The sequence below is a fragment of the Phoxinus phoxinus genome, assembly GCF_949152265.1.
Source record: "Phoxinus phoxinus genome assembly, chromosome: 16".
Taxonomy (NCBI): domain Eukaryota; kingdom Metazoa; phylum Chordata; class Actinopteri; order Cypriniformes; family Leuciscidae; genus Phoxinus; species Phoxinus phoxinus.
In genome coordinates this window covers 33,746,111-33,773,334 of record NC_136891.1, presented here as the reverse complement: position 1 = coordinate 33,773,334, position 27,224 = coordinate 33,746,111, and the positions used below count along the sequence as shown (strand labels likewise).

The following is a 27,224-nucleotide window of genomic DNA, read 5'->3' as shown; positions in this document are numbered from 1 at the left end:
TTCCTGTCTGCTTTTGATCACACCAAATATGTGATGTTACGAAATCTTTGCAGTCAAAGATGAGAACTGCACGTTAAAATCCAACTTTTATTCAGCTTCCACGACTCACCTGACTGCAGCACATGAGTGTGTGCGTGCTCTTTATTTCTTTGACCCTCACCCTAAAGCCCAAGCGGATGAAAAGCAAAGCAATCCAATCGAGGCGTGATATTTCCGGGTCCTATGACTTATCAGGTGGTTGTCCGGTGGGAGGAGAGGGAGTGTGTGCCATAGTGCTTTCTGTTTGAATACTTTCCTTAGTCTCCGAACCCAAAGCACTTCTCCAAACTGTCCGAGGGAGTAGAGAGGGGAAGTGGTTGTTCAAAGTTGCCCAAACTTTCCTCTCTCTCATAACTGACATTTGGCAGCATGGCAGGCGGATCTGTGTCGGAGTGTAAGGAGTACTTGTTTAAAGTGCTGGTGATCGGGGAACTTGGTGTGGGCAAGACGAGCATCATCAAGCGATACGTGCATCAACTCTTCTCGCAACACTACAGAGCGACCATAGGCGTGGATTTCGCTCTCAAAGTCCTCCACTGGGACAGCAAAACACTAGTGCGGCTACAGCTGTGGGACATCGCAGGTATGGAAGACTTTTAAACGGAAATGTCTTAAACTAACTTTTTATTTAAACCACCAGAGTGTTTTGTATATGACCACCCTTATAATATTAGGTTTAGCCTATTTGTCTCGACATTAAAAAAGCCTGTAATGCTGAGCTTGAGTGACTAAAGATGGAAAGCCCGACTCCATTCCGATATTCAGATCTGTTGAATCGTTCGTTTAAAATAATCGTAATCTTACACACAGACTGAACTTTTAATGACAGTATGACGTAGGCATAATTGCGTCATCGCGTGGTCCACTCATGCGCACTCCCAGCGGGCATCAATTTGACGTCAAAAGTTAGTCAAGACTTGACCAAGATACTGCATATAATTTTGGACATTCCAAGTCAACTGACCTTAAAATTATTCACCATGATGCAAACAAATTATTCAATGTGGTAATCTGACACACACACACACACACACACACACACGTCGGTGCAACTACATTATGAGGACGGTTATGATAATAGTTTTTATACTGTACAAACTGTATATTCGGTCCCCTTACATTGCCCCTATCCATTTTTATTAAAACATTGTTTATGTTTTTAAGCTATTTGAATTACGAGGACTCATGAAATGTCCTCATAAACCACGTTTAAGTTGTAATAGACTTGTCATTAAACAAATTTGAGTCCTCATGAATCTCACACACACACACACACACACACACACACACACACACACACACACACACACACACACACACACACACACACTGTAAAAAAGTTGGTTTAACTTAAAAAAGCAAGTTATACCTTGTTGCCTTAAAATTTTGAGTTCGTTGAGTTAATACAATAAAGAAAAATGGTTTCATAAACAGAAACTCAAAATAGTGTTATCTTCACACATTAGTTATCGAAGTTGATTTGACAAAAGACAAAAAGTTGTGATAATAAATCATGAAAATAATTTTTTTTACAGTGCAGTGGTAATTAGGTGAAAAGAGAAAGTTAACGCCCACACTGAAATTGGTATGCAGTTCAATATGTCTGACTTTCAGCTTACATCAAATCAATGTCATGGATTGGTTTTGACGTCAATTTGATTTGCATATTTAACCTGCTTTTGACATCAATTGCACTTCACATGCATGCAATAACTAGTCTGTTCCAATGAAACTGATAAATTACAAGTAGCCTAATAATAAAGTCAACATCACAGTTTGCTAATAACATTTTTATTTTCATTTTAAAACGTTTTATTTAAAGGATACTTGTGCAATTTCATGTCTCCTGATTTAACCTAAATAATTCGCATCCTACATTAAACTCAACGGTTTACATGCCTCGGTTGAATGAGTTCAATTAAACCTTTCTTTTCGACGCGTATTGATACAACTGACAATCAGTTTTACTCCAAATACACACTCGTCGGACGTCGGTTTCTCGAATTATTACTAGGTCGTCCGTGTTCGATGTTTTCCGTTCAAGTTTCGTTATGTGAACCGGTTCAATGGACTTTATGCACAGCTGCACTACTTCCTGAACTTTAGCCAGCTCCTTTGTTTCCTGTCTGCCATTATTGGACAAACTGATTAATCCAGGTGTGCCTGACCAACAACAATAATCAGACACACCTGGATTAATCAGTTTGTCCAATAATGGCAGACAGGAAACAAAGGAGCTGGCTAAAGTTCAGGAAGTAGTGAAGCTGTGCATAAAGTACATTGTAGCCTATCATTGAAAAGATCCGACTCGAAACGATTCGTTTATCGCTTGAGAGACACTGATCCTACATGGTCACGGGTACAATGCGCATCCCAACAACGCTTACTGTAAGTGAAACATTGTATGACCTCTGGCAAAATAAAGTTTCCGAAAGCCCAGGATAAGTGCGAGCTCTAGCTTACAGTGAACACGTTTGAGTAGCGAACATAATTACTAACGCAATGTAGGTCATGTTGTGTGACTAGAGAGACGGGAGGGGAGCGATGTGCTTCATGACATTTATGTGTCTCCAAAACTACCAAGCTGCCTACCACATGATCCGGACAGGAACGTGCCTACAAATGTTGAGAAGGAGCCGTGACTTCATTATTATGTTATTATCTTATATGTTGATTATGTGGCAAAGCAAAAGTCCCACAGTCGGGCCACCAGTGTTGTGTAGCCTAACATATGCTCGCTGAAAAGGGAAGTGAAATCACGGATCAACCGCCGAAACCTTGACGTGACGTTATGGAATGCAAGCAAGTCATAAAATATTCTTTCTTTCTTTCTTTCTTTCTTTCTTTCTTTCTTTCTTTCTTTCTTTCTTTCTTTCTTTCTTTCTTTCTTTCTTTCTTTCTTTCTTTCTTTCTTTCTTTCTTTCTTTCTTTCTTTCTTTCTTTCTTTCTTTCTTTCTTTCTTGACATGACAGATAACAGAGGGAGAATAGTGGACTACACTGAGAAAAACAACTTGTAGAATTTACTCAATTTTTATTTGGCAAGTTTTTGCACTAATATTTTTCAAGGAAATTAAGTAAATCTATTTAACTAAGCCGAGTAAAATTAACAAAGTGAATAAGTACATATAACTTGGCCTGTTAAATTATATTGAGTAATTTTTACTTACAAATCTGATGTAGTTAATATAATTAAGTAAAACTACTTGATATTTTAAATAAATTTTACTTGTTTTATGCAGTGCTGGTAATTATTTTTAAATTAAATTAAATGTTACTCTTATAATGTGACAAAATAATACTGTGACAATTTGCAGTTAAGAGTAATTTATTGAGAAATAAGCATCTACATGAACATATAGAATAGTGTAGCTACTTGATTTGTTTATAAAAAATAAAAATAACGTTACACACATCTGCAAGTCTGTGATATCCATAATAGGCTATTCTGTTGTTCTCTGATTATATGTTCTAGTATTCTACAATACATTTTCCCACTTATGATACAATGCTGAGAATTTAACCCTGTAAAGCCCAGAGACATTGTTAATGCACAGATCAGTTTAAAGTCCTTTTAAAAAGGCATTTGATCATAAATTAAATGTATTGCAAATGGTAAATTGTTATTCCACTATAAATTCTTGCTTACAGTATTATGACCAAATTGTATTATTGTAACAGAAGATTATGAGTAAACTAGGTCTGGTGTATATGAGTGTGTGTTGGGATTAGTATGTAGGTATGTGTGCGTTTTTAATTGCATTAGTGTTTTGTTTTGCAAAATGTAATGCATTGAATATTGGTGTAAAAGTCTTGTAAGCGGTATGTTATCGACTCCAGGAAGAGTAGCTGCTCGTGTGCAGCTAATGGAGATAAAAAAATAATAATAATAAAAAATAAAGCCTGACATTAAATAATAGTCAGAAAAATCTAAGTTTTTGAAGTTTATTGAACCTTTCATATGCAGTTTGCATATGTTTTATAGACCTTTTATGGTCTATAAAATATGATATAGTGAGAATATGGAGCTCCCCGTTAGCTCTTAATCTGCTTCAATCCAGTAAATGTTCATGTTGACATATTAATAATGGAATAATGGTGGAAGTAATGTTGGAGATTGTGCACAACAGGTTTTTCAGCAAAGTTTAGAGTTCGGCTAATTTAGAGGCCTTGGAAATTCAGGCTTTACAGGGTTAATTTCTATGCTTCAGAATGACTCAGCACTTTCACACTAAAGTGCTCCTGAGACGTTCGAGAGCTGGAAGGTGAGCCGTCTGTAATCTGTTCACACTCCCTCTCTTCATATTAGAGGAAGACCCACACTGCAATATCTATATTTCCCCAAAGACAGATTATGCCTTTCCACTGCAGTATTCCTCCAGCACAATAGGACCATGGAGGCATGTTTAATTCAATATACTGTACCAACTGTCCACAGCAAACAAATGGACAACTGCAGTTTTCAATTTAATTTCAGTGTCATGTGCGCCAGGATCCTGTGAAATCCAATCGTGAGGATTTGTTCGGCTGGGATGGTTTATGTGCATTTATGTCTATAAGTCTACATATAACGAGACGAGCATAAACAACTTTATGCACCTTAACCTCTGCGCTCTGGCGTGAGACATGTATTTTCAGATAGTTAAGTGTTGAACTTTTGTTAAAATAATATATCTCTGATGTTCTGAGGTGCTCTTTGTACCAACATTTCTTTAATAGGTCATGAATGTGAGTTACTGGGACACACAATGCAGAGCCAAAATATCTGATCTTGGTTACACCTGAGACATTGAGAAGATTATGTGTTATGCGTTTAGTTGTATCAGTTATATTGGAACAGACTACTTTATTGCATGCCTGTGGTGTGCAATTGATGTTGAAAAGACATCAAATTGATGTAAAAAATCAACGTCAAAAAGCAGGTCAAATATGCAAATCAAATAGACGTCAAAACCAATCCATGACATTGATTTGATGTAAACTGAATGTCAATTTAGGGTACGTTTGCATGACAACGATATGCTTAAAACTGAGAAGTTTTTCTTTGAGTTATAAGGAAAACTGTCCTTTGTGTACAGACAACACCATTGACAAACGATCCCCATTCACATGGATAAAAACGCTGTATTCTGCTGCCAGGCGATGACGATGATGATGAACCGCACCCAAAACACTGATGTCAAGTAGGGCCTAAACCAGGGGCCGACCCCTGGCCTAAACAAACCGGGATCGAGATCCGGAAGGGAATGATTCAGATTTCTCTCGGCACAGCTACTAGAAGATTGACAGCTGTCAGACAGGCTCACGTCGTCAAGCTCAGTTTGAGTCTGCGCAGTTCGCCTGGCGATCAGGAAGTGCTTCTAATGGGCTTCACTTTTCTCCGTTGATATCTATGGGGTCGCTGTGTCCATCTTATACACGGTCTATGAAACGAATGGCCAAAACACATAAAAACTTTAACGTTTTTAGTTGAAAGCGGTGTTGTGTAAACAGCCCCTAGGGCTTTTTGGGTGCCTGAAAACACAAAGTTTTGAAAGCGGTCTCTGTGTAAACAACAAAAACCTGTATGTCTGAAGACTATGAGATCATGCAGATGCGTATAGCGTGTTCAGTCTGTGTTACATCGCCATCTACTGGCCTGGCAGCAGAATACAGTGTTTTTAGTCGTTTACGCGGATACGTGTGAATGGGAATCGTTTTGATAAATGGTGTTGCCTGTAAGCGAAAAACTCAAAGGAAAACTTCATAAGCAAGGTCTGTGGATGCGTTTTTTTTATTTTAACTTGAGTGCTGTGTTTCTAGAATGCCGTGACATGCGCGAGACGCTGCAAAAGATGCAAGCGCAGCGGTTATACACGTCCGTCTAGCGCGTGTTTACATAGAAAAACAATGGTAAAGTAGGAGCGGAAAAACACGTTGTGTGAACCAAGGCTTTTTTAAATTATTAGGTAACAACACAAGTTCTTTTACAGGAAGAACAGGAATATTGTATGTTAAATAAAAAATATATTTATAGCAAATAAACAGTGTCTCCATCCAAATTTTGGTTTTAGCCTTTAAAAGCTGTTTTTTTTGGGATTGAGTGGCAGTTTCATATTCTGTCGATGGTCCTTCATTTAGACCCCAGTGTTCCTTCAAAACAGATTTTATGTTCCCATCTCCCTTCATTGCTTTCTCACTCAGCCTTGTATTCTCTCAGTGCTGCCATGGTTGTCACAGTGAGCTGCAAGGACAACGTCAGTGATGTGTGAATTACACAGGTTGCATTCTTTCACTCTGTATGTGGGTGCATGTTTGAATGTGTCTGGAGAACAGCTGGAATATATACGGTACTCTGTGGCGCACATGGATGTGGGATTAAAAACACAGGCGTTTGATTGTTCACTGTGATATCCTGGCCCAGTTCCCGAAGCCAGTCCAGACCTGTATCATCCTGGATAAAGTTGATCAAAGTCTGTCCCATTTACGCATTTACTTGTACACTGCTAATTTACCCTGTTAATCATGCACATAATTGGTAGCTCAGTGGTACTAATCAAGTACGCTGCTTTTCCATTCCCACACCGAGTAGCGATTACGATAATGACCCTGAATTGGATGACTGTAATCAAGGCCTTCTGCAAATACACATGTGTCGGACCCTGACTGAAGCCAGGGGCTCACCCGCCTACCTTGGCCCAGAATAGCAGAGCTCCACTGAGGTTGTCTGAAAGGGACATGCTTATTGCAGACAAGTAGTTTTAAAGAAAAGTCTCAACCTTGTGCCAGGGATTGGGATGACATGTTGTGTTTCATTAATTCATGTCTGACTGACATTGAACAAGTTCTCCATCCATCCATCCATCCATCCATCCATCCATCCATCCATCCATCCATCCATCCATCCATCCATCCATCCATCCATCCATCCATCCACTCACACATCCATCCACCAACTCACCCACCCATCCATCCATCCATCCATCCATCCATCCATCCGTTAACCCACACATCCATCCACCAACTCATCCATCCATCCATCCATCCATCCACCCATCCATACATCCATACATCCATACATCCATCCATCCGTTAACCCACACATCCATCCACCATCCATCCATCCATCCATCCATCCATTAATCCACCACCCCACCCATCCATCCATCCATCCATCCATCCATCCATCCATCCATCCATCCATCCATCCATCCATCCATCCATACATCCATACATCCATACATCCATCCATCCGTTAACCCACACATCCATCCACCAACTCATCCATCCATCCACCCATCCACCATCCATCCATCCATCCATCCATCCATCCATCCATTAATCCACCACCCCACCCATCCACCCATCCATCCATCCATCCATCCATCCATCCATCCACCCATCCATCCATCCATCCATCCATCCATCCATCCACCCATCCACCATCCATCCATCCATCCATCCATTAATCCACCACCCCACCCATCCACCCATCCATCCATCCATCCATTAATCCACCACCCCACACATCCACACATCCATCCATCCACCCATCCACCCATCCACCCATCCATCCATCCATCCATCCATCCATCCATCCATCCATCCATCCGTTAACCCACACATCCATCCATCCACCCATCCATCCACCATCTATCCACCATCCATCCATCCATCCATCCATCCATCCATCCATCCATCCATCCGTTAACCCACACATCCATCCATCCACCCATCCATCCACCCATCCATCCATCCATCCATCCATCCGTTAACCCACCCATCCATCCATCCATCCATCCATCCATCATCCATCCATCCATCCATCCATCCGTTAACCCACACATCCATCCATTCATCCATCAATCCATCCGTTAACCCACCCATCCATCCATCCATCCATCCATCCATCATCCATCCATCCATCCACCCGTTAACTCACACATCCATCCACCCACCCATCCACCCATCAACCCACCCATCCACCCATCAACCCACCCACTCATCCACCATCCATCCACCCACCCATCCACCCATCAACCCACCCATCCACCCATCAACCCACCCACCCATCCATCCATCCATCCGTCCATCCATCCATCCATCCATCCATCCATCCATCCATCCATCCATCCATCCATCCACCATCCATCCATCCACCCACCCATCCATCCATCCACCCACCCATCCACCCATCAACCCACCCATCCACCCATCAACCCACCCACCCATCCATCCATCCATCCATCCGTCCATCCATCCACCCGTCCATCCATCCATAATACTCAAGCTTTTCTAAATAGCTCGGATTAGTTTGAACACAGTTACATTGCTCGCTGTCAGTATCGGCTGGTCTTTGGGGTGTTGATTGCAGATCGCCTTTGCCCCAGTGCAGTGAAGCCTCTGTCTCTGGTCATTAGCGCTACTGTTGGTTGGGTATGTAATGACGGCCCAAAGCGTCTGAAGTGTGTTGTTGTTCCACAGAGAAAAAAAGATATGCAGCTGGCTCGTCTGGCTTGGATTGTTGCCATAGCAACACACCCACAAGATTGTTATCTTGATAAAGGCCATGCAGGAGAAACTTCAGGTTTCCATGGCTATGGACAGCGAGTATCCCTGTCTCCTTATGCCACCGTCCTCTCTTTTCTCTCACTGTCTCAAGCTTTTAAGTGATCTTCAATTCAGAATCATATTTAGAAATACACACATTTGTTGATAATATTGTACTTTAAAATGTACATATAGTAACAGTACGAAGATGTGGGTCAATGACATAATTCATGCAGTTACTTTAATATGGGCATGTTTTTAATTTCTGAATTTCTAAAATGTTAACCTTGAAAAAAAATATATTCAAGAACTTTAAAAAAAAAGTTTACTTTATGGTTACACTTTCAATCATTGTGTATTCAATTATTGAAACTTTTTTTTTTTTTTTTTAAACATGTGAAATCAACATGAAAACTTGGCACATTCTTATTTTTTTGACCCACTATATTGTAAGCAGTTTCCTAAAGTTAAGATAAGTTGCCTATAGATTGAATTTCTCTTCCAAATATGTAATGCAATGACACCTAATTTTGACGGATGTTGTGTATTTCATAAAGCTAGTGCTACTTGTTGTGGTTTTAAAAAGAAAGTAGCAGAGACATCAATCAGAATAAACCTTCACTATCATTAAGACTCACTCAGTGTTGTCAAAACAGTTCATTGCTAATCATATTTATTGCAAATCATTAGCCGCTATTGACCTCTCAAAATGTTGATCGGCCTGTCTCTATTGCTGTCATGCAGTCAAAGCTTTTGTTTACCTCGGGTCCCTTTTTGCTGGTGAGAAACTGTCAGTTTGTGTTGTGCTATATTTACGCATGCTACAGGCGGGTCGACGTCCCATCGATTCTTTTTGTGAGTTGTACAGACAAGACCATTGATTGTTGATAAATGGAGATTGATTCTTGACATTGCTTCTCCAGGGGAGAGAATAAGGTCTCCCACTGCACAATTATTGACATGTCATTCCCGAGTCCTATTCCCTGCATGAACAGTTTGGAGTGCATATTATTGATCAGCAGCGCGAAAAGAATAATAAAAAATAAGAAGTCACCATCACTGTCAAAAATGGCCTTTCATTAAAGAACAAAATCTTTTGTGGTTGTCCTACATACCACGCCATGTCAACCAGCAGTTGTTTGAAACGGCGTTGGATGAAAGATTTAGACTTGCCTTTTTCTCTAAAAGAGGAACAGAAGACGGCACTCGAATCGTTCCTTTCCGTCACCCCGTATATTGTTGTGATTGGTCGTAGCGTTAGCCAATTGCGTGCTGTGAGATTTTCAAATGCATGGTTGGTGCCGCCCCTCGAGCTGGCCGATTTTCATTAGTCGACGCCAGACCATTAATCTTTCAGATTAAGGTCTGGATTTCCAGGCTAATAAGATGGTAAAAATGTATTGAATATTATTTTAACATGGTCTGGAATTAATTCGGACATTGAAAATAAACCCTGCTTTTTATAAAATCCTTTTTCTTTTATCCAAATATATACAGTGGAGAAAGTAATTATTTGATCCCGTGATGATTTTGTAAATTTGCCCACTTACAAAGAAATTAAGGGTCTATCATTAATTTTAACAGTGGCGTTGCGTTATCACTTTTTATTCTGCGTTTAGACGAGCGTTACGGGGGGAAATCTGTGTGCATATGGTGACGCAAAAGTGTGTGAGATTGGATGTAGTGTGCACTCCAGACGGCTAGGTGGCGATGTGGAGCACTGAAAGTGAAAGAGACGCTGACACAGTTTTTAATGTTTAATACGGTAAAGCTGCTGCTTTAACCCTCGCTGCTCTTCACGTGTCGCTCAAAAATTACATTATTTTTTTTTTTTTTTGTCAATGAAATTAATAATATATTTTCGTTTGATAATGTTTTGTTATTTTCCTGTACTGGCGCATGCCTGTGACGTAAACGCGTACGCGACGCCTTCACTGTCTAGCAGACTTTTGCGTTTTTACCCTTTAGACGGGAACGCGACGGTGGAGCGTTTTTAAGATTTCCACTCTGGAGGGGGGTTTCACTTTTTTGCGTTTTTAAGCCCCAAAAACGCAGTCGCCGTGTAAACGAAAGGCACATCCGATAAAATATTTTTACGTTTTCACCCGCGAGCGTTCTCGTGTAAACGGGGCCTAAACCTAGCATAAAATTATTGACCCTTCTTTTCTTTGTTAGTGGGCAAACTTACAAAATCAGCAGGGGATCAAATTATTATTTTCTCCACGGTTTCTCCAAAATCCAATTGGATGGTTTGTCCTCAGATCGGGTTTATTACAGAAAGTAAAAGCATAACTTGCCAATAAATTGTTTTCATAATCAAAGAAAAAGAGCATTTCTTTGATTTGCACAACCTAGATGAACTCAGAAAATGTTTTTCTCGGCTTCCTCATTTTACTGTAATTTTACACACCCCTCAGGGAGCCATGGACCAGTGAAAGCACCTTTCATTGTGAAACTATTACATCACACTGTGGCTTTTTCTCAGTTAATACAAGAGCTTACTACTCCATTTGGACTTTTTCTTTTCAATACTAAGCCTTCGCTTTCACACTATTCTCGCAGCAGTTCTCCTTTTCTCTCTCGATAATAGCCGACTCTGTGAAGCACTCCAGGTATCGTCCGCTTGCTCGGTCAAACTTCACTGGTCTTCTGTTTTGCTATAATAATAGCGCAACTAATAATTCTGAGAAAATGCCAGTACACATGCATGCACAGCACATTGTGGCATAAAGTATTGAGCATAAGAGAATGATTCTGGCCCTTCTCATGCCATTTAGGTTCTTTCTTGACTTGCTCTGTGACAGCTTGCCCAACACCAAATGCGTTCATGAGTTCGTTTGGTCTCTGGATACTCGGTATCTTCAATTCATCAGTTTTTTTAGTTTTTTTTAGAGTTTTTTTAATAAGATTTTTAGGGCTGTGTGCCTAAAATGGACTGGGAGCCAAAAATTGGGTTCTGTCTTCTTATGTGTCAGCCCTCCCGTGTGTTCACCTGAGGTTAAATGGTCTAAATTTAGTCCAGCAATCAAGAGCAATTAGCTGCCGAGAGACCTGTGAAGCTTTTGACGTGTGAAGTGCGTAGCTGAACAAGCGAAGATAATGAAACTCAACTGAGACTGTGGGGGGGTGGAATGTGCTCCATGTTTTAATGCTGATCACTGGAAACCAAATATAGACATCTGAAAGTCCATATGGTACAGCATTGAATGCAATGCTGGAGAGCGGGGTTGGACTGTTGGGAGAACTTGGGACTAACATTTGGCCTTGGAAAAATTCCAGTCCGTTTGGCCCATACGATCCCCTGTGAACATTTTGAAGGCCTTGATTTAATCCATTTAATAGCAGGAGATACTATTACTGAATATCAAAAGCAGTAAACAATTTTAATGTTACATATTTTTGCCACAAAAAATGCACAATTGACAGTAAAACATAGATTTTTTGAGTCGCGGTAAAGTGAATTTACTGCTATAAGTAACCATAAAATCTGTCAAATTAACACTGAATTTATGCAGACTATTTTTTTGCCACAAAGAAAATGCACATTTGACCGTTCGCAAAGCCCCGCCCCCCTTAGTTACTGTCGCTATGTCCGACAAGCTACGCCGCTCTCACACACACCATGTTCTCACGCAGTGAAAAACACATCGCGGAGCAGAGAGACACTGACAACACACTGACAGACACAGACCAGCTTACCTTTCAGTTACTTTTGATATTAAACATATTAAACAAAGTCTCACCTTTCAAATTTGGTCATTTTAAAAAAGAAATGTAAACAATAAATAGCGTTTTGTGTCTCTTTAATGTGTGTGACAGATCGCTGTCGCCTCAGTTAAAGCCGCTTGTGAACCGATCATCTCTTCCTTCTAGTTCATTTATAGCATCAAATAAACATGAATGAACATCAGAAGGAATGTTGTTTTAACCGCGGAAAGACGTCAGTACACTCCGCTTCTCAAGCTCAAATCCTCCCATGTTAATCTACTAACTCTCCTGACCGCTTTGTCGGACAAAATGGCAGATGGTGAAGTATGATTGGTCAGATCACCTGTCAATCAAACTCCCTGCGAAAGGTCAATTGACAGTTAAACATTGATTGTTGAGTCACGGTAAAGTGAATTTACTGCTAAAATCTGTCAAATTAACACCGAATTTATGCAGACTATTTTTTAATTCGGTCAGACTTACTAATAACTTAATTATAGAATTCATTTTCAGTTTATTAGAACTAATCATTGTAATAAATAAATAAATAAACAAACAAGCAAATAAACTGTCAGTTTACTTCAGATACTCATTCAACAACATTCAGGAATGAAACATCACTGTTGCTCCGAGATATGCGTCATTTAATTGAGCTTGAGCTACTTTCTTTGGCGGAGCAAAAATAAAAAGCAACTGGGAGTTGTGTCTGTAAGTTGTAAGTACATCTAAGTTACTCAATATTAACTTCTTGCTTATTTATTGAACATTTAAAAAAATAACAAAAACGGCACAAAAAAAAAAAATCTGAATAACCGTTCATTACAGGTTGAGATGATCAGCCGTATTCGGGAAAAACTATTATTGCTCCCCCAAAAAAATTATAGTAGAATATTAAACATACTCATTGCTATTTGTAAACAGAAATTTCAATATCCTTCAGCCTCTTGGTATAGAGGCGAATGGCGAAATATGTGAATCAACGATCTCTCTTATATCACACATGCACACGGATGCCTCGTTGCGCTTCCCTCACACTCGGAACAAAGAGAGAGAGAGTGAAGAACAAAGCCATGTCAGGCATTACAGACGGCCCGTGAGCACAGTCTTCCTCTGCCTGAACTCTGATCTGAGAGAGTGCTTCGGGCTCGGGCGTAACTGCGGCATTACACTAGACTGTTCTCGACACATGAAGAAGGCTTTTTATTCATATGCGGAACAGCACATTGTCAAGCCACTGATTTGATTCTGAGGGGTCTGCCTGTCTAGGTGGCTTGATTTAGGTGTTCACGTCTCATTTGTGATTTTTTTTTTTTTTTTTTTTTACTTAGCCTACTGTTAATGTAGACCTTAGATGTCTTAAATTGTCTTAAAATCAGTTTGATGGCATTTTCGAAGGATTAGATTTAAGGCACCCGTTCATTTTTAATATTGGGCTTGCTAAAATGGCAGATGTCTTGGACTAATGCTGACGCGTAGGACTGTGAATGCAGCTGTAAACCAGACAGACAGACAGACAGACAGACAGACAGACAGACAGACAGACAGACAGACAGACAGACAGACAGACAGACAGACAGACAGACAGACAGACAGACACACACACATACATACATACATATTATTATGAAGGCTATGATCACTGTGAACCCTAACGCTCAAAATAATTAATTGGTTTGAGTTGGACAAACTTGAATTAAACTAATTAGTTCAGTCAAATTAACTTTTATGAGTATTTAGCACTTTCTTTTTTCCGTCTAGTTCACAGAACTGATATTGTAAGTAAACTGAACCGTTTCATTGTTTTGAGTTTTATGAAATTATTTATTTGAATTTAGACGAACTTAAGTTTCACTGAAGCGGCTGGGATGTCTATTTCCCAGCATGCTTTGCCGATGGCACTCGAAAGGGAGAGTAAATGCTAAAATTAAGTGTAATATAATGTTTTTTTGTGTAAAATTAATGTTAAGTGGGAGATTTAGTAGTGATTAATGTTTTGTTATGCTAATTTAGAAGAATATCTATTAATGTTGGTTTTAGGATAGTTATCATGGTGACAAGTGGAGCATGCGCTTGATTTGAGAGCAAATAAAACCTTTATATTTTTGCGCTCATACAGCAAGTGCTTCTGTATAACATACTATACTATTACTAATATGATAGCAAATTAGCTTGTTAAAGCTAACTAAGTTTATACTAATAAAAGTGTTCACACATTGAGATTACATGAAAGTTTTAAGTTAATTGTATGAATTAATGCACTCATACATTTTAATTATTCTTAACTTGAAATGTTTAGTACAAAATAAAAATCTGCTAGTTCTGCTAACTTAAACTTTGAATTTCAGAACTTAAAAAATTTGAGGCAATTGATTGCCAACTCATTTTCCTTCAGCTAATCTTTGTATTGAATTGTTATATTTATTTCCCCTGCATTGAGTTTAATATACATGTATATTAGGGCTGCTTAACGATTAATCGCAACTAATCGTTTGCAGAATAAAAGTTTTTGTTTACATCATATATATATATGTGTGTGTACTGTCTAATAATTATATATATATATATAAATACACAAACATGCATGTATAATTTTAAGAAAAAAATCTATTTATATATTAAGTATTTATAATTATATATAATATAAATTATATTTAAATATAAAAACGTATATAAACATGCAAACTTTTCTTTAATATACCGGTATACATGCATGTGTGTGTATTTATAAATACATTTTACACAGTACACACACATATATGATGTAAACAAAAACTTTTATTCTGCAAACGATTAGTTGTGATTAATCGTTATGCAGCACTATATACAAATATGAATGAATGAATACATTTTATTTTTCTTTTATTTTCTTTTTCCTCTTCAGAACATGATCATTAGTAACAGAACATATTTTAACAAAAAATAATCAGAACAAAATCTCAGCATGTTCAAAAGAAAAGAAAAAAATATAGGAAAAAAAGGAGAAGGAAGAAGCTAACTTATATTTGCCTTCCCCTTTTACACATCTAGCTTTGAAACGGCTACGGTTTACTCTTTACAAAATATCATAATTCATAAAATCGTAAAAAAACGTAATCAAATAAACTCGAACTGAAATAAAATGTTGACTGTCTCTTTCTGTCATTTTCTCTTTCTCTAATTGTCCATTGCTTGCCTCCCCGTGGTTTTAATGCCTCATTGTGTTGTATAAAAAAGGAGGTCAAGCTCAGTTTTTCCTTGTGAGCAAGTGTGAGCATTTCCACTCGAGGTCCAAGGTCTGTTCCTCTTTCTCCATTCTTCATTTAATCTCTTCTGTACCCGTGGTGTTTTGTACATTTCAAAATGCACACTTGAATATTAAAGCTTGAATATAAACTAATGTATTCTCCTGGTTTTTACATATCAAGGCAGTGAATGTACTGATAAAGTGAGTGTGGTGAATTTAGGTGAGCGGGATATGAGGGGTGTGTGTGTGTGTGCACTGAGTCAGTTCTTTGATGTGTTATTAGCAACTACCGCTGGGCGAATCTTTCGCTCCACTCTTCCTTTCTTCTGTCCATCTAGCTTTCGAAGACTTTGCGCTGTGCCGGGCTTCATCCCTCCTCAGGCAAGATGAACTATGAGACAGAGCAGCACGGCTAAAACTGATTGTGTCCAGACTTGCTCAGGACTGATGTTCTCTGGGCTGGAGCATTGAGTGCTAACATAACCCTGCTTCGGTTAGCAGCCACACTGCAAAAAACGTGGCTGCGATTAGTTATAACAACTTAAAATATCCATCTTAACTAAACTTAATATTTTAGGTCAAGCATGAACACATACTTTTTAAAGTTGAAACCATGTTGGATTTTAAGTTGTGATAAATAATCGCAGCAAATTTTTTCTTACAGTGCACATGCTCCCATTATCTCCCATTATTAAAAAAAATGAATGGAATGTGATGGGAAATTAAATGAATTTAAATTGGTTGAATTAAAAATAATTACATGATACAATATACAGGTGCTGGTCATAAAATTAGAATATCATCAAAAAGTTGATTCATTTCAAGAATTCAACTTAACAGATTAAACTAATATATTATATAGACTCATTACATCACTGTAAAAAAATATTTTCATGATTTATCACAACTTCTTATCTTTTGTCAAATCAACTTCGATAACTAATGTGTGAAGATAACACACTATTTTAAGTTTGTTTATTAAACCATTCTTCTTCATTGTATTAACTTTTACTGTATATACTTCACTGTATATCATTTTTAATTACAACAAACTCAAATTTAAGGCAACAACTTGCTTTTTTAAGTTAAACCAACATTTTTTTTTACAGTGTGCAAAGTGAGATATTTCAAGCCTTTATTTGTTATAATTTTGATGATTATGGCTTATAGCTTATGAAACCCATGAAATCAAAATTTAGAACCCCAGAAAATGATAATATTACATGAAATCACACAGTAATCACACAGTAATATGGTCACTGAACCAGGTTTTGGTTCTTTTGGCAGTGTGGGCCGGTGCAAATCCTGCTGGGAAATGAAGGAACCATATATATATATACAGGTGCTGGTCATAAAATTAGAATATCATCAAAAAGTTGATTTATTACAAGAATTCAACTTAACAGGTGAAACTAATATATTATATAGACTCATTACATGCAAAGTGAGATATTTCAAGCCTTTATTTTTTTATAATTTTGATGATTATGGTTTACAGCTTATGAAACCCACAAAATCAAAAACTCTGGATTTAATAAAGCACAGTGAACCAAAGTCCTCTTCTCTGAGGAGAGACAATTTTTGCAACTCCAGCCGACGACACGGCTCCCCAAACCATCACCGACTGTGGGAACTTCACACTGGACTTCAAGCATCTTGGATTGTGTGTCTCTCCTCTCTTCCTCCAGACTCTGGGACGCGGTTTACAAATGAGATGCAAAGGTGTCTCTCCTCAGAAAAGAGGACTTTGGTCCACTGTGCTTTATTAAATCCAGAGTCAGCGCAGCGTCTACAGGACATGTCCAGAGCACTTCATGCTTCCTTCATTTCCCAGCAGGATCTGCACCGGCCCACACTGCCAGAAGACCCAAAACCTGGTTCAGTGACCATATTACTGTGTGATTACTGTGTGATTACTGTGTGATTTCATGTAATATTCTCATTTTCTGGGGTTTTGATTTCGTGGGTTTCATAAGCTGTAAGCCATAATCATCAAAATTATAACAAATAAAGGCTTGAAATATCTCACTTTGCATGTAATGAGTCTATAATATATTAGTTTCACCTGTTAAGTTGAATTCTTGAAATAAATCAACTTTTTGATGATATTATACTTTTATGACCAGCACTATTAGTATTTGCCGAGAACCTCCCCATCCCCACATACAGATATTCAAGATAATTTAAGAATTGTAGCAGATAAAAACTCTGAGGTAGACATGATTGTTTATTAAAGGTTGTGTAGGTAAGAATTGTCTAAAGAACTTTTTTTTCAAATTGGCTTAAACTGTCTTTATATACCAATACATAATTAAAATGTAAGTACTTTGAAAAAGAGAGTATAAAAATTGAGTGACTATAGTGTATTTAATCTTCAAAAAACACAGCTCATTAATTCCTACCGGGACGAAACAAGTGATTGGCTTGCGCGACTGTCACTCTCCGTCGCCATGACTACCGCCGCTATTACTGGCTCCGCCCACGTGTGCGACCCGTTTTTAGGTGTGAGTGAATGGAATTAATGAGCTGTGTTTATTCAAGATTAAATACACTAGAGTCACTCAGTTTTTTATACTCTCTATTTCAGAGTACTTGCATTTTAATTATGTATTGGTATATAAAGACAGTTTAAACAAATTTGAATAAAAGTTTTTTTAGACAATTCTGACCTACCCTACCTTTAAATCTTATTTTTTTATTATATATTGTAATTAATTTGATAAACAATGAAATCGTCCCTTATTTAATAAATTTTATAATTTTTATGTATATATATATCTGTATGACTCAAAATCATTTTTCTTTTATTGTTTTGTTTTGTCTCATGTTTAGGTCAAGAGCGGTTTGGGAACATGACCAGAGTTTATTATAAGGAGGCAGTGGGTGCGTTTGTTGTGTTTGACATTACCCGCGGCTCTACGTTCGAGGCGGTTTCAAAATGGAAGCACGATTTGGACAGCAAGGTGAAACTGGCCAATGGCAATCCCATCCCTTCTGTCCTTCTGGCCAATAAATGTGACCAGAAGAAAGACGGATCCAACAATTCCTCACTTATGGACAACTTCTGCAAGGAGGCTGGGTTTTTGGGTTGGTTTGAAACATCAGCTAAGGTAATCTAAACTCGTTCTGTGTTCACTTTAATGTTTGTTTGTACTAGGTCAAAACGAAGGAGAACTTGTCACGTACAGTTTTGCTAAGAATAGAAGCTTCTTACTACACCTTTCCTCTCTAATCTGCTCAGACGACCATGAAAGCTGCCATATTAGATCAAGTATTTAAGATGGCTGACATTCTGCTTGGTATTAGGGCCAAAACGGCTCCAGTCTTAAGAACATTAGCCACTCCTCATGTCTGAATCACCAGACGTATGTCAAGTGTGCAATGTGCAGCTCATCACGTGAAGAAGCCGTATGTATGGGATTTTTAAGGGGGAATTTTTTTTTCTCAGTTACTGAGCTTTTGCACACTGTTTTAAAATGGTAATAGTGGAACAGTGTTTGATACATTGGTGAAAAATTGAGTATCAAAAGTATATGGAGCTAAAAGAGTCTCAATAAAGATAAATGCACACACTACATTCACATATGCGCACACATGATTCATAAATACACACACAGGATACACAAATGCGCACAAAATTCACAAATGCACACACAAAATTTAAAAAGCACAGAAGATTCACAAATGCATACAAAATTCACAAATTCATAAATACACACACAATTCAGAAATGCAAAAAAAATTTACAAATGCACTCAAGATTCAGAAATGCACAGGGCAAGATTCAGACGTGTATTTCTGATGCAAACACACATATATATTGATTTACAAACTGCTTGCGGTCTGTGAACTTCACTGCATTTGCACTTACATTTCCTTAATAGCCTAAACAGAGGCTTTACTCCCTTCAAACTTAAATTGTCAATGTTTCATTACATCACTGTTGGAAAACACTCATCAGAATATATATATTTTTTACCTATATAAAGAGCATTTCCCCCCTAATTTTATTAAATGTAGCCTATGCTCCAATTTCATTTCAAACTCTTAAATTTAATCAATACATTCAATCAGAATAATAAGACACTAGGCTGTTACCAATCAAATTAAATAATTTACATTGAAAAATGACAACTGTATTAAATGCCCTGATATGTTTTCCTTGATTGGTTTTCCCTGAAGAGAATTACGCTGTTGAAAACGAAAGTAAAAGAGTGACACTTGTTCATTGCGTTTTACCGTGATGAGAGTTCCGTGTCTTTATTCAAATCAACACATTATAATGATTTATGTGTCATTCACCCTCGATTAATTTTAATATTTCGTTTTTATTACTTGGCCCGCCCGACCCGCGGATTATGATCCACGCAGCGCAGTTCGCTTAAATATTGGTGGGGACAATTTTGTCATCTTAAAATATTGATTGGGACTAGTACCTAGCGTCCCCCCCTAAACCTACGCCCATGGTTTGTTTATATATAAAATAATTATACACAGTACACACACATTTATTATGTAAACACAAACTTTTATTTTGGATGCGATTAATCGTTTAACAGCCCTAATTTAAATAAATTATGTTTTTCTGATCTTTCTATTCATTAAAGAATCTCAGAAAAAAACATGATCACTGTTTCCACAAAAATATTAAGAAGCACAATCATTTTCAAGTGTAACAATAATAATAAATGTTTTTTGAGCACCAGATCAGCATATTTGGATAATTTCTGAAGGATCACTGACTGGAGAAATAGCAGCAGACGTTTATGAATTATTAATTTATTTTACTACTGCTATTATTCATGGCATTGTGTTTGTATTATGGATTTTTCTCAGTGCCTGCTGCTTTTTTTTTTTTTTAAATGGATGTCATTCATGACCAACATTCATAGTCGCATATTTTACAGTGTCAGCTGAATCTTGAAAACACTGCAAGAGTAAATGGAAGAAAATATGTGTTTATAGTCTTACATCAGCAGTTTATTTGATGTGTTTTGCAAATTAATCTTCTTTCTTTCCTGCACGCACATTTTGAGGGATGTTGGGTGGATCTGGGTCAATTAAGTCGGCTAAAGAGAAATGGTCTTATAAAGAAATAAGAGAGAAGAGGCGGAGGAGAAGAACATGTGTGTTTGTTAATTCTGGAGAATACAGTGTCTGAGGGGAGTGTGTGATTGAGTATTTAACACACTGTTAAATTGTACCCCTTGAAATGCATTTTCAAGTCACACGATTTGGCCTTAAATATCTTGACTGTGTCTTGCTATTGAAAGTGTTTGTTCAGTTTCTGTCTGGTCTTCACTGTTTAACAGAAGGTGTCTCATCAGTCAGTCTGCATAAGCACATGTTTCTGAAATAGATCTCTCCATTAGGGACTCAAGCACACAGATGTCTGGCTGGGAGCTCTGGCACCTGTCGTGTGTGTGTGTGTGTGTGTGTGTGTGTGTGTGTTCAGTGCATGTGAATGTGTCGGCTCTCATCTATCAGGACCTCCTTGTGTTCAGCCTGTGTGCTGACTGCTCAGGAGAGATTGCAGAGTCTCTCTTTTCTTCCATCGCTCCTCTCCCAGTGGGACGCATGTGTATTTAGTTTTTACGCCTTTTTTGTACAAATTACATGTATGGAAGGAAAGGCCTGTATTGCCTGAGAGTAAATAACAAAGGAAGAAAATAATTGTGAGAAAGTTTAAAATAAGAAAGAGTCACATTGTGAGAAACAGTCACGTTGGGAGACATAATAGCATTTATGAAAAATTAGGGGAAAGTTGCCATTTCATGCATTTATGCGTTCGTTCGTTTATTCATTCATTCATGCATTTATGCGTTCGTTCAATCGTTCGTTCGTTCGTTCGTTCATTCATTCATGCATTTATGTGTTCGTTCGTTCGTTCATTCATTCATTCATGCATTTATGCGTTCGTTCGTTTATTCATTCATTCATGCATTTATGCGTTCGTTCAATCGTTCGTTCGTTCGTTCATTCATTCATGCATTTATGTGTTCATTCGTTCGTTCATTCATTCATTCATACATTTATGCGTTCGTTTGTTCATTCTTTCATTCATGCATGAATTGATGTGTTCGTTCATTCATTCATTCATTCATGCATTTATGTGTTTGTTCATTCATTTGTTCATTCATTCATGCATTTATGCGTTCATTTGTTCATTCTTTCATTCATGCATGAATTGATGTGTTCGTTCATTCATTCATTCATTCATGCATTTATGTGTTTGTTCATTCATTCATTCATTCATTCTTGCATTTATGCGTTGGTTCGTTCGTTCATTCATTCATGCATTTATGCGTTGGTTCGTTCATTCATTCATTCATTCATGCATTTATGCGTTCGTTTGTTCATTCATTCATTCATGCATTTATGCGTTCGTTCGTTCATTCATTCATTCATTCATGCATTTATGCGTTCGTTCGTTCATTCATTCATTCATTCATTCATGCATTTATGCGTTCGTTTGTTCATTCATTCATTCATTCATGCATTTATGCGTTCATTCGTTTGTTCATTCATTCATTCATGCATTTATGCGTTCGTTCGTTCATTCATTCATTTATGCGTACGTTCATTCATTCATTCATGCATTTATGCGTTCGTTTGTTCATTCATTCATTCATGCATTTATGCGTTCGTTCGTTCGTTCGTTCATTCATTCATTCATTCATACATTTATGCATTCGTTTGTTCGTTCTTTCATTCATGCATGAATTGATGTGTTCGTTCATTCATTCATTCATTCATTCATGCATTTATGTGTTTGTTCATTCATTTGTTCATTCATTCATGCATTTATGCGTTCATTGGTTCGTTCGTTCATTCATTCATTCATTCTTGCATTTATGCGTTGGTTCGTTCGTTCATTCATTCATTCATTCATGCATTTATGCGTTCGTTTGTTCATTCATTCATTCATGCATTTATGCGTTTGTTCGTACGTTCGTTTGTTCTTTCATTCATTCATGCATTTATGCGTTCGTTCGTTCATTCATTCATTCATTCATGCATTTATGCGTTCGTTTGTTCATTCATTCATTCATGCATTTATGCGTTCGTTCATTCATTCATTCATTGAAAATTAAAACGCTGAAAAAAAGTATAAATATTTCCTTGTTTTCCAGTGAACATGTCTAAACATCATTAAAAATAAATATACTTGCAACTAATTTTTGTATTATTATTAAGTATAAACCTCACTAACATGCAGTAGTTTCATGATTGCATTGCAAATTGAACAGCAAACTGAATTCAAGTTATGCTCTTTGAAAAAATGTCTTATACACATTTTTGCATCTAAGGAAAATTTATAAATTTTTAAGAATGTTTAGAAATTTTTACTGGAAAATAAGACAAACAAATACTTAAAGTTATTATTATTATTAGGGCCTGAGCACCGATGGTGTGAGGACCCTATTGGATTTGCTCCGTTTATTATTCTGCCGTTTTGTTTTGCTCTGTGTGGGCAGACTAATAGGCTGCAGGTCTTCTTTGATATCTTTAGTTTTATTTGATTATCATCATAATTTCATAGCATGTCTTTGGGTAAAGTTAAAACAAGCTTCTCAATGGCCCATGCAGATCTCTAAATGGCAATGATTTCAACTATCATTCCTACCAAAAGAGATCATGATAGCTCATTCAAACAAACAAACAAGCAAGGACACAGTACACTTTCTGAAAGTCATGGCTCAAAGCGGTCTCATGATGTTCTTAATAAGCTTGAAAATTCAAGTTATTTACACCGCTCACTCCAAGAAAACAGCGTTCTCTTGCCCTCCATACCGCTGGACTGTTTCATGCTAACGTTAATTGTCTCTCAGCATGGCCGTGCCTCCTGTATTGTGTCAGTACTCTGGGGGAATAACAAATACGCATGGTTGGCTTTTGTTTAACCTTTTCTGTTTTCTGCCCTTTCCCTCAAATCAGTCTCACTCACTCTCTCGCTTTGACACCACAGACTACTTAAGGATAGAGGGATGTAAATGGAAAGAGTGAAGTGTCTCAAAAAAGTGATGAGATGTTGTGTAGGCGGGTGCCATCAATCCAGCTTCACGCTGAAGTACCTCTTGAAACTCCACCACGCACTCGGCTTAGCTCAACGAGTTAAGTCTATTGACCATTCTGTAAACGATCTCAATGTTCTGGAAAGGTTTCAGTGTCATTCCAAACCACACAAAATAAGATACCTTGAAGAATGTCTGTGGCCCCATCACTGCGTTTTCGTTTAGAAACGGAGACCTTTTGCTACGTTTGCACCTCCCGTCCAGACTACAACGGCAAAAACGAAGACCTAAAACGGAGAAGTTTAGAAACGCTGACGACCCCGTTTTGCGTTTTGAATCTCCGGAGAGCGTTTAGTGAAGACGGTCAAAGCGGAGGACTTTAGAAACGCTGACGCAGAGGCTCACGCTCGGCTCTATGATTGGGTGTCATCAGTCATGGCGTATCCTTCCCTGATTCGTCAGCCACCCATCACATGACCCGTCCCCGGGAAGAACACATACAAAACCAGCCTGGACTGCGTAACGTTAGTGACTGCAACATGGATAATGAATTACAAGCGATACTGACGTTGATGTGTTTGCTAGCAGCTGTTGTGCAAGTAAATTCTGCATTTTACAATCTTATAACTGCCTACATGCGGCTGTGTACACCGGCACGCGCACGCCCAGTGTTGGTGAATGCTCACGTGATCCGCGTTTTCAGTCGTTTTAATGTGGACGGAGATCAATTCTAATACGCAGCTAAAACACTGGTGTGGACAAGGATCGTATTCGCTTTAATTCTCAGTTTCTAAACTAAAACGCAGTAGTGTGGATGAGGCCTCAGTGTTATTTTTTGGCGATACACTGAAAGTCATTGAGGTCTGTTGATGTTTGGACCTACTTGACTTTCATTGTATGTTCAAAAAAACAGTTAAAGACCAAGATCATGTTTGTTGTTCTGCAGAAGAAAGTCATACAGGTTTGGAACGTTTTTTTGGGTGAGCTATCCCTTTAACCCTTGTGTTATGTTGCGGGTCAATTTGACCCGTTTCGATTTTCTAGTTGTTTGAAATACTGGTTAACCTATGTTTTTTTTCTTGATATTTTGTGACTTTTTCTCATTTATCATCATGAACATGCATGCAAAGTTTCAACTTGCTGATGTGTTTTTTGACTTATACAAACAAAATTACTATTACGTTCGTGTTGTTCGCGGGTCAATTTGACCCACATATTTTAATGCTCTAAGGCAACTGTACCGACCCAAAATAATAACATTTATTGCTTATATTTTGTTATTGTGGCTTTTTACTGCATTATGAAGCTAAAAAAATTTGCTTTTCCATACTTGTTTCAATACAGAAACATATTTTGTCAGCCACAGATTGTAAAAATTAGCTTTCATTTATTTTTTCAAGCGACCTGAAATAATATTAAACCTTTGTTTTTTTGCTTGATATTTTGTGACTTTTTCTCATTTATCATCATGAACATGCATGCAAAGTTTCAACATGCTGATGTGTGTTTTGACATATACAAACAAAATGACTATACGTTCGTACTATTACTAATAGTGTCAATTTGACCCTCATAGGCAGCTATTCAAAAGAAACTGTACAAGAATAAAAACATGTATGTTATGTATGGCAGGGCACTTGTGATGTGAGGTGTGTGTGTGTGCCCATCCGAGTGCGAGAGCAAAACCAGCAGCGTGTGTGAAGTGCAAGAACTTCATATGCAGAAAACACACACTTGCTGTGCGCTCATCATGTCAGAAGTAACTTCTTGACTTCATGAAATGAGTCTACAAAACAAAAGTTGAGCCAACTTAGGAAAAGTAAACATTATTTTCATTATACAGCAACATTTAATTGTTCAGTTAAGATGTTCTAAGCATAAAATGTAAAAAAATAAATAAAATGAAAATGTAAAAAAAAAAAAAAAAGTATACTGTTAATTAATAATAATCAAATTTTGTCAAAACAAAACTGTTTTAAAAAATGGTTAAAAAACATTTTCATAAATCATATGTTCATATATATATTTTTTTGTAATGTTTGACAAATGTTGATATTAAAAGTTTACAATTTGTACCTGAATCTTTGTTGTTTTTCATAGTGTGATTTTTGAGGAATTGTATTGAATCCAATTAGGGTCGTTTTGACCCGGTCCATAAAGGCTGTACACAGAAATCGAACAGTGCACGAGGGTTAACATTTGACTTTTCTCACTGCAGGACAACATCAACGTTGATGAGGCTGCCCGGTTCTTGGTGGAGAACATCCTTCTCAATGATAAAGGTCTTTCCTATGAAGAAAACAATGGTGACAAGATTAAACTGGACCAACAAACAGTGCCTGCTGAGAGCAAGCCAGGTTGCTGCTAGTGTGGACGCTCGTGTGTGTCCCGTTATCTGCTGTGGATAGGAGGCAGGAGTCTCAACAAATCTCCCAAACCCGTCCCATCCCATCCCTGCCACGGATCACAATCACAACCGGGACCAACAGATGTCAGTCTGTGCTCTAAAAGGGGAGAAGACATCACCAAAAGGACAGATGATCTGATCCGATAAAACATCTTTCTGGTGTTTTTAATGACCAGTTTTTCTCTCTTGCTCTCTGCCTTGTTTGTCCTTTTGTATAGTGTCAAGCAAGTTACTTCAACGTGTGCATGTTGTAATATTGCTTAAAACGAATGCAACTAAATGGGTGTCATAGGACCTGGCAAGCACCAGTAAAAGTTCTTAGCCAAAATTAAATTAAACAAGTGCCTTTGTCACATGAAGGTGAGCTGTTTTAATGTACTCTGCATCTGCTGGGAATCGCCACCCTAAATTTTGCTGGAAAAAAGTTCTCAAGATGACACTTTCTGAAAAAATCTTACATATTCCCAGGGCATTTAGTCTGTTGTGACGATCCAACCACCAACAATCTCGAAGCTCTTACCATGAAACCATTTTATCAAGGAAAAAGAAAATTAATAGGTCTTCGAATGGGTCATATAGGCCAAAGGAATCATGGGCCTATATTGATGTATTTGTGGTTCATGTTGGGTTTCCTCAGGCTTGTACATGATAACGTTTAAATGTGTTTATTACGGTAATTGTTTTTTTTAATTGGTACTGAATGAGGGATCTGAGCACTTGCTCTGTCCATGGCTTTATTCTACAATGAACTGAAGGCAAATATACATTTTTAATATGCTAGACCGATTCTGTCAAGTTCGCAAACAAACGTTGAAGTAACAATATCTGACAAAATAAAACTTTTTAAATGTTCATGGGTTTTTCTTATATGCTCAATAAATGTGAGAGAATGTGCCATAAATTCAAAATTCTAACAAAAGTGCCATTATTATGATGAAATAGGCTATACAAAAAATTGCAGAAGTCATTTTAAGGTTCAGGATGAGCTTTGTATGATAAGATATAGGAATGGCTATCTATATTTTAACAGCCTATTTTCAGGTTGGAGTGCCGTCGATTTCACAAACTTCAGACGCATGGGCTTTTAAGAGGCTGTGGTGGATAGCCAAAATGTGTTTTGGAGAAACTTTATTAAGTTCGATTCATGAACAAGTTATTCTTTTGAGTCGGATCTTTTGAATTAATCGGCTTTAAACAGGTTAAACCATACATAATAAAGACTAGATGTCTTACGGCGGAGTCTCTAACGTCATCATCGGCGGCCATCTTGTCACAGGCAAGCTTTCTGGCGGGCTCTGTGGTTC

General features: G+C 37.8%; 1 protein-coding gene across 1 annotated transcript; it reads left to right on the top strand.

The window, feature by feature from the left end:
* Positions 1–102: 102 nt before the first annotated feature.
* On the top strand, positions 103–26,916 carry rab32a (RAB32a, member RAS oncogene family). The gene is made up of 3 exons (XM_079584028.1): positions 103–622; positions 18,331–18,608; positions 25,732–26,916. Exons 1-3 carry the CDS (start codon positions 409–411, stop codon positions 25,879–25,881), a joined length of 642 nt encoding a protein of 213 aa, XP_079440154.1. The 5' UTR covers positions 103–408; the 3' UTR covers positions 25,882–26,916.
* The last annotated feature ends 308 nt before the right edge of the window (positions 26,917–27,224 follow it).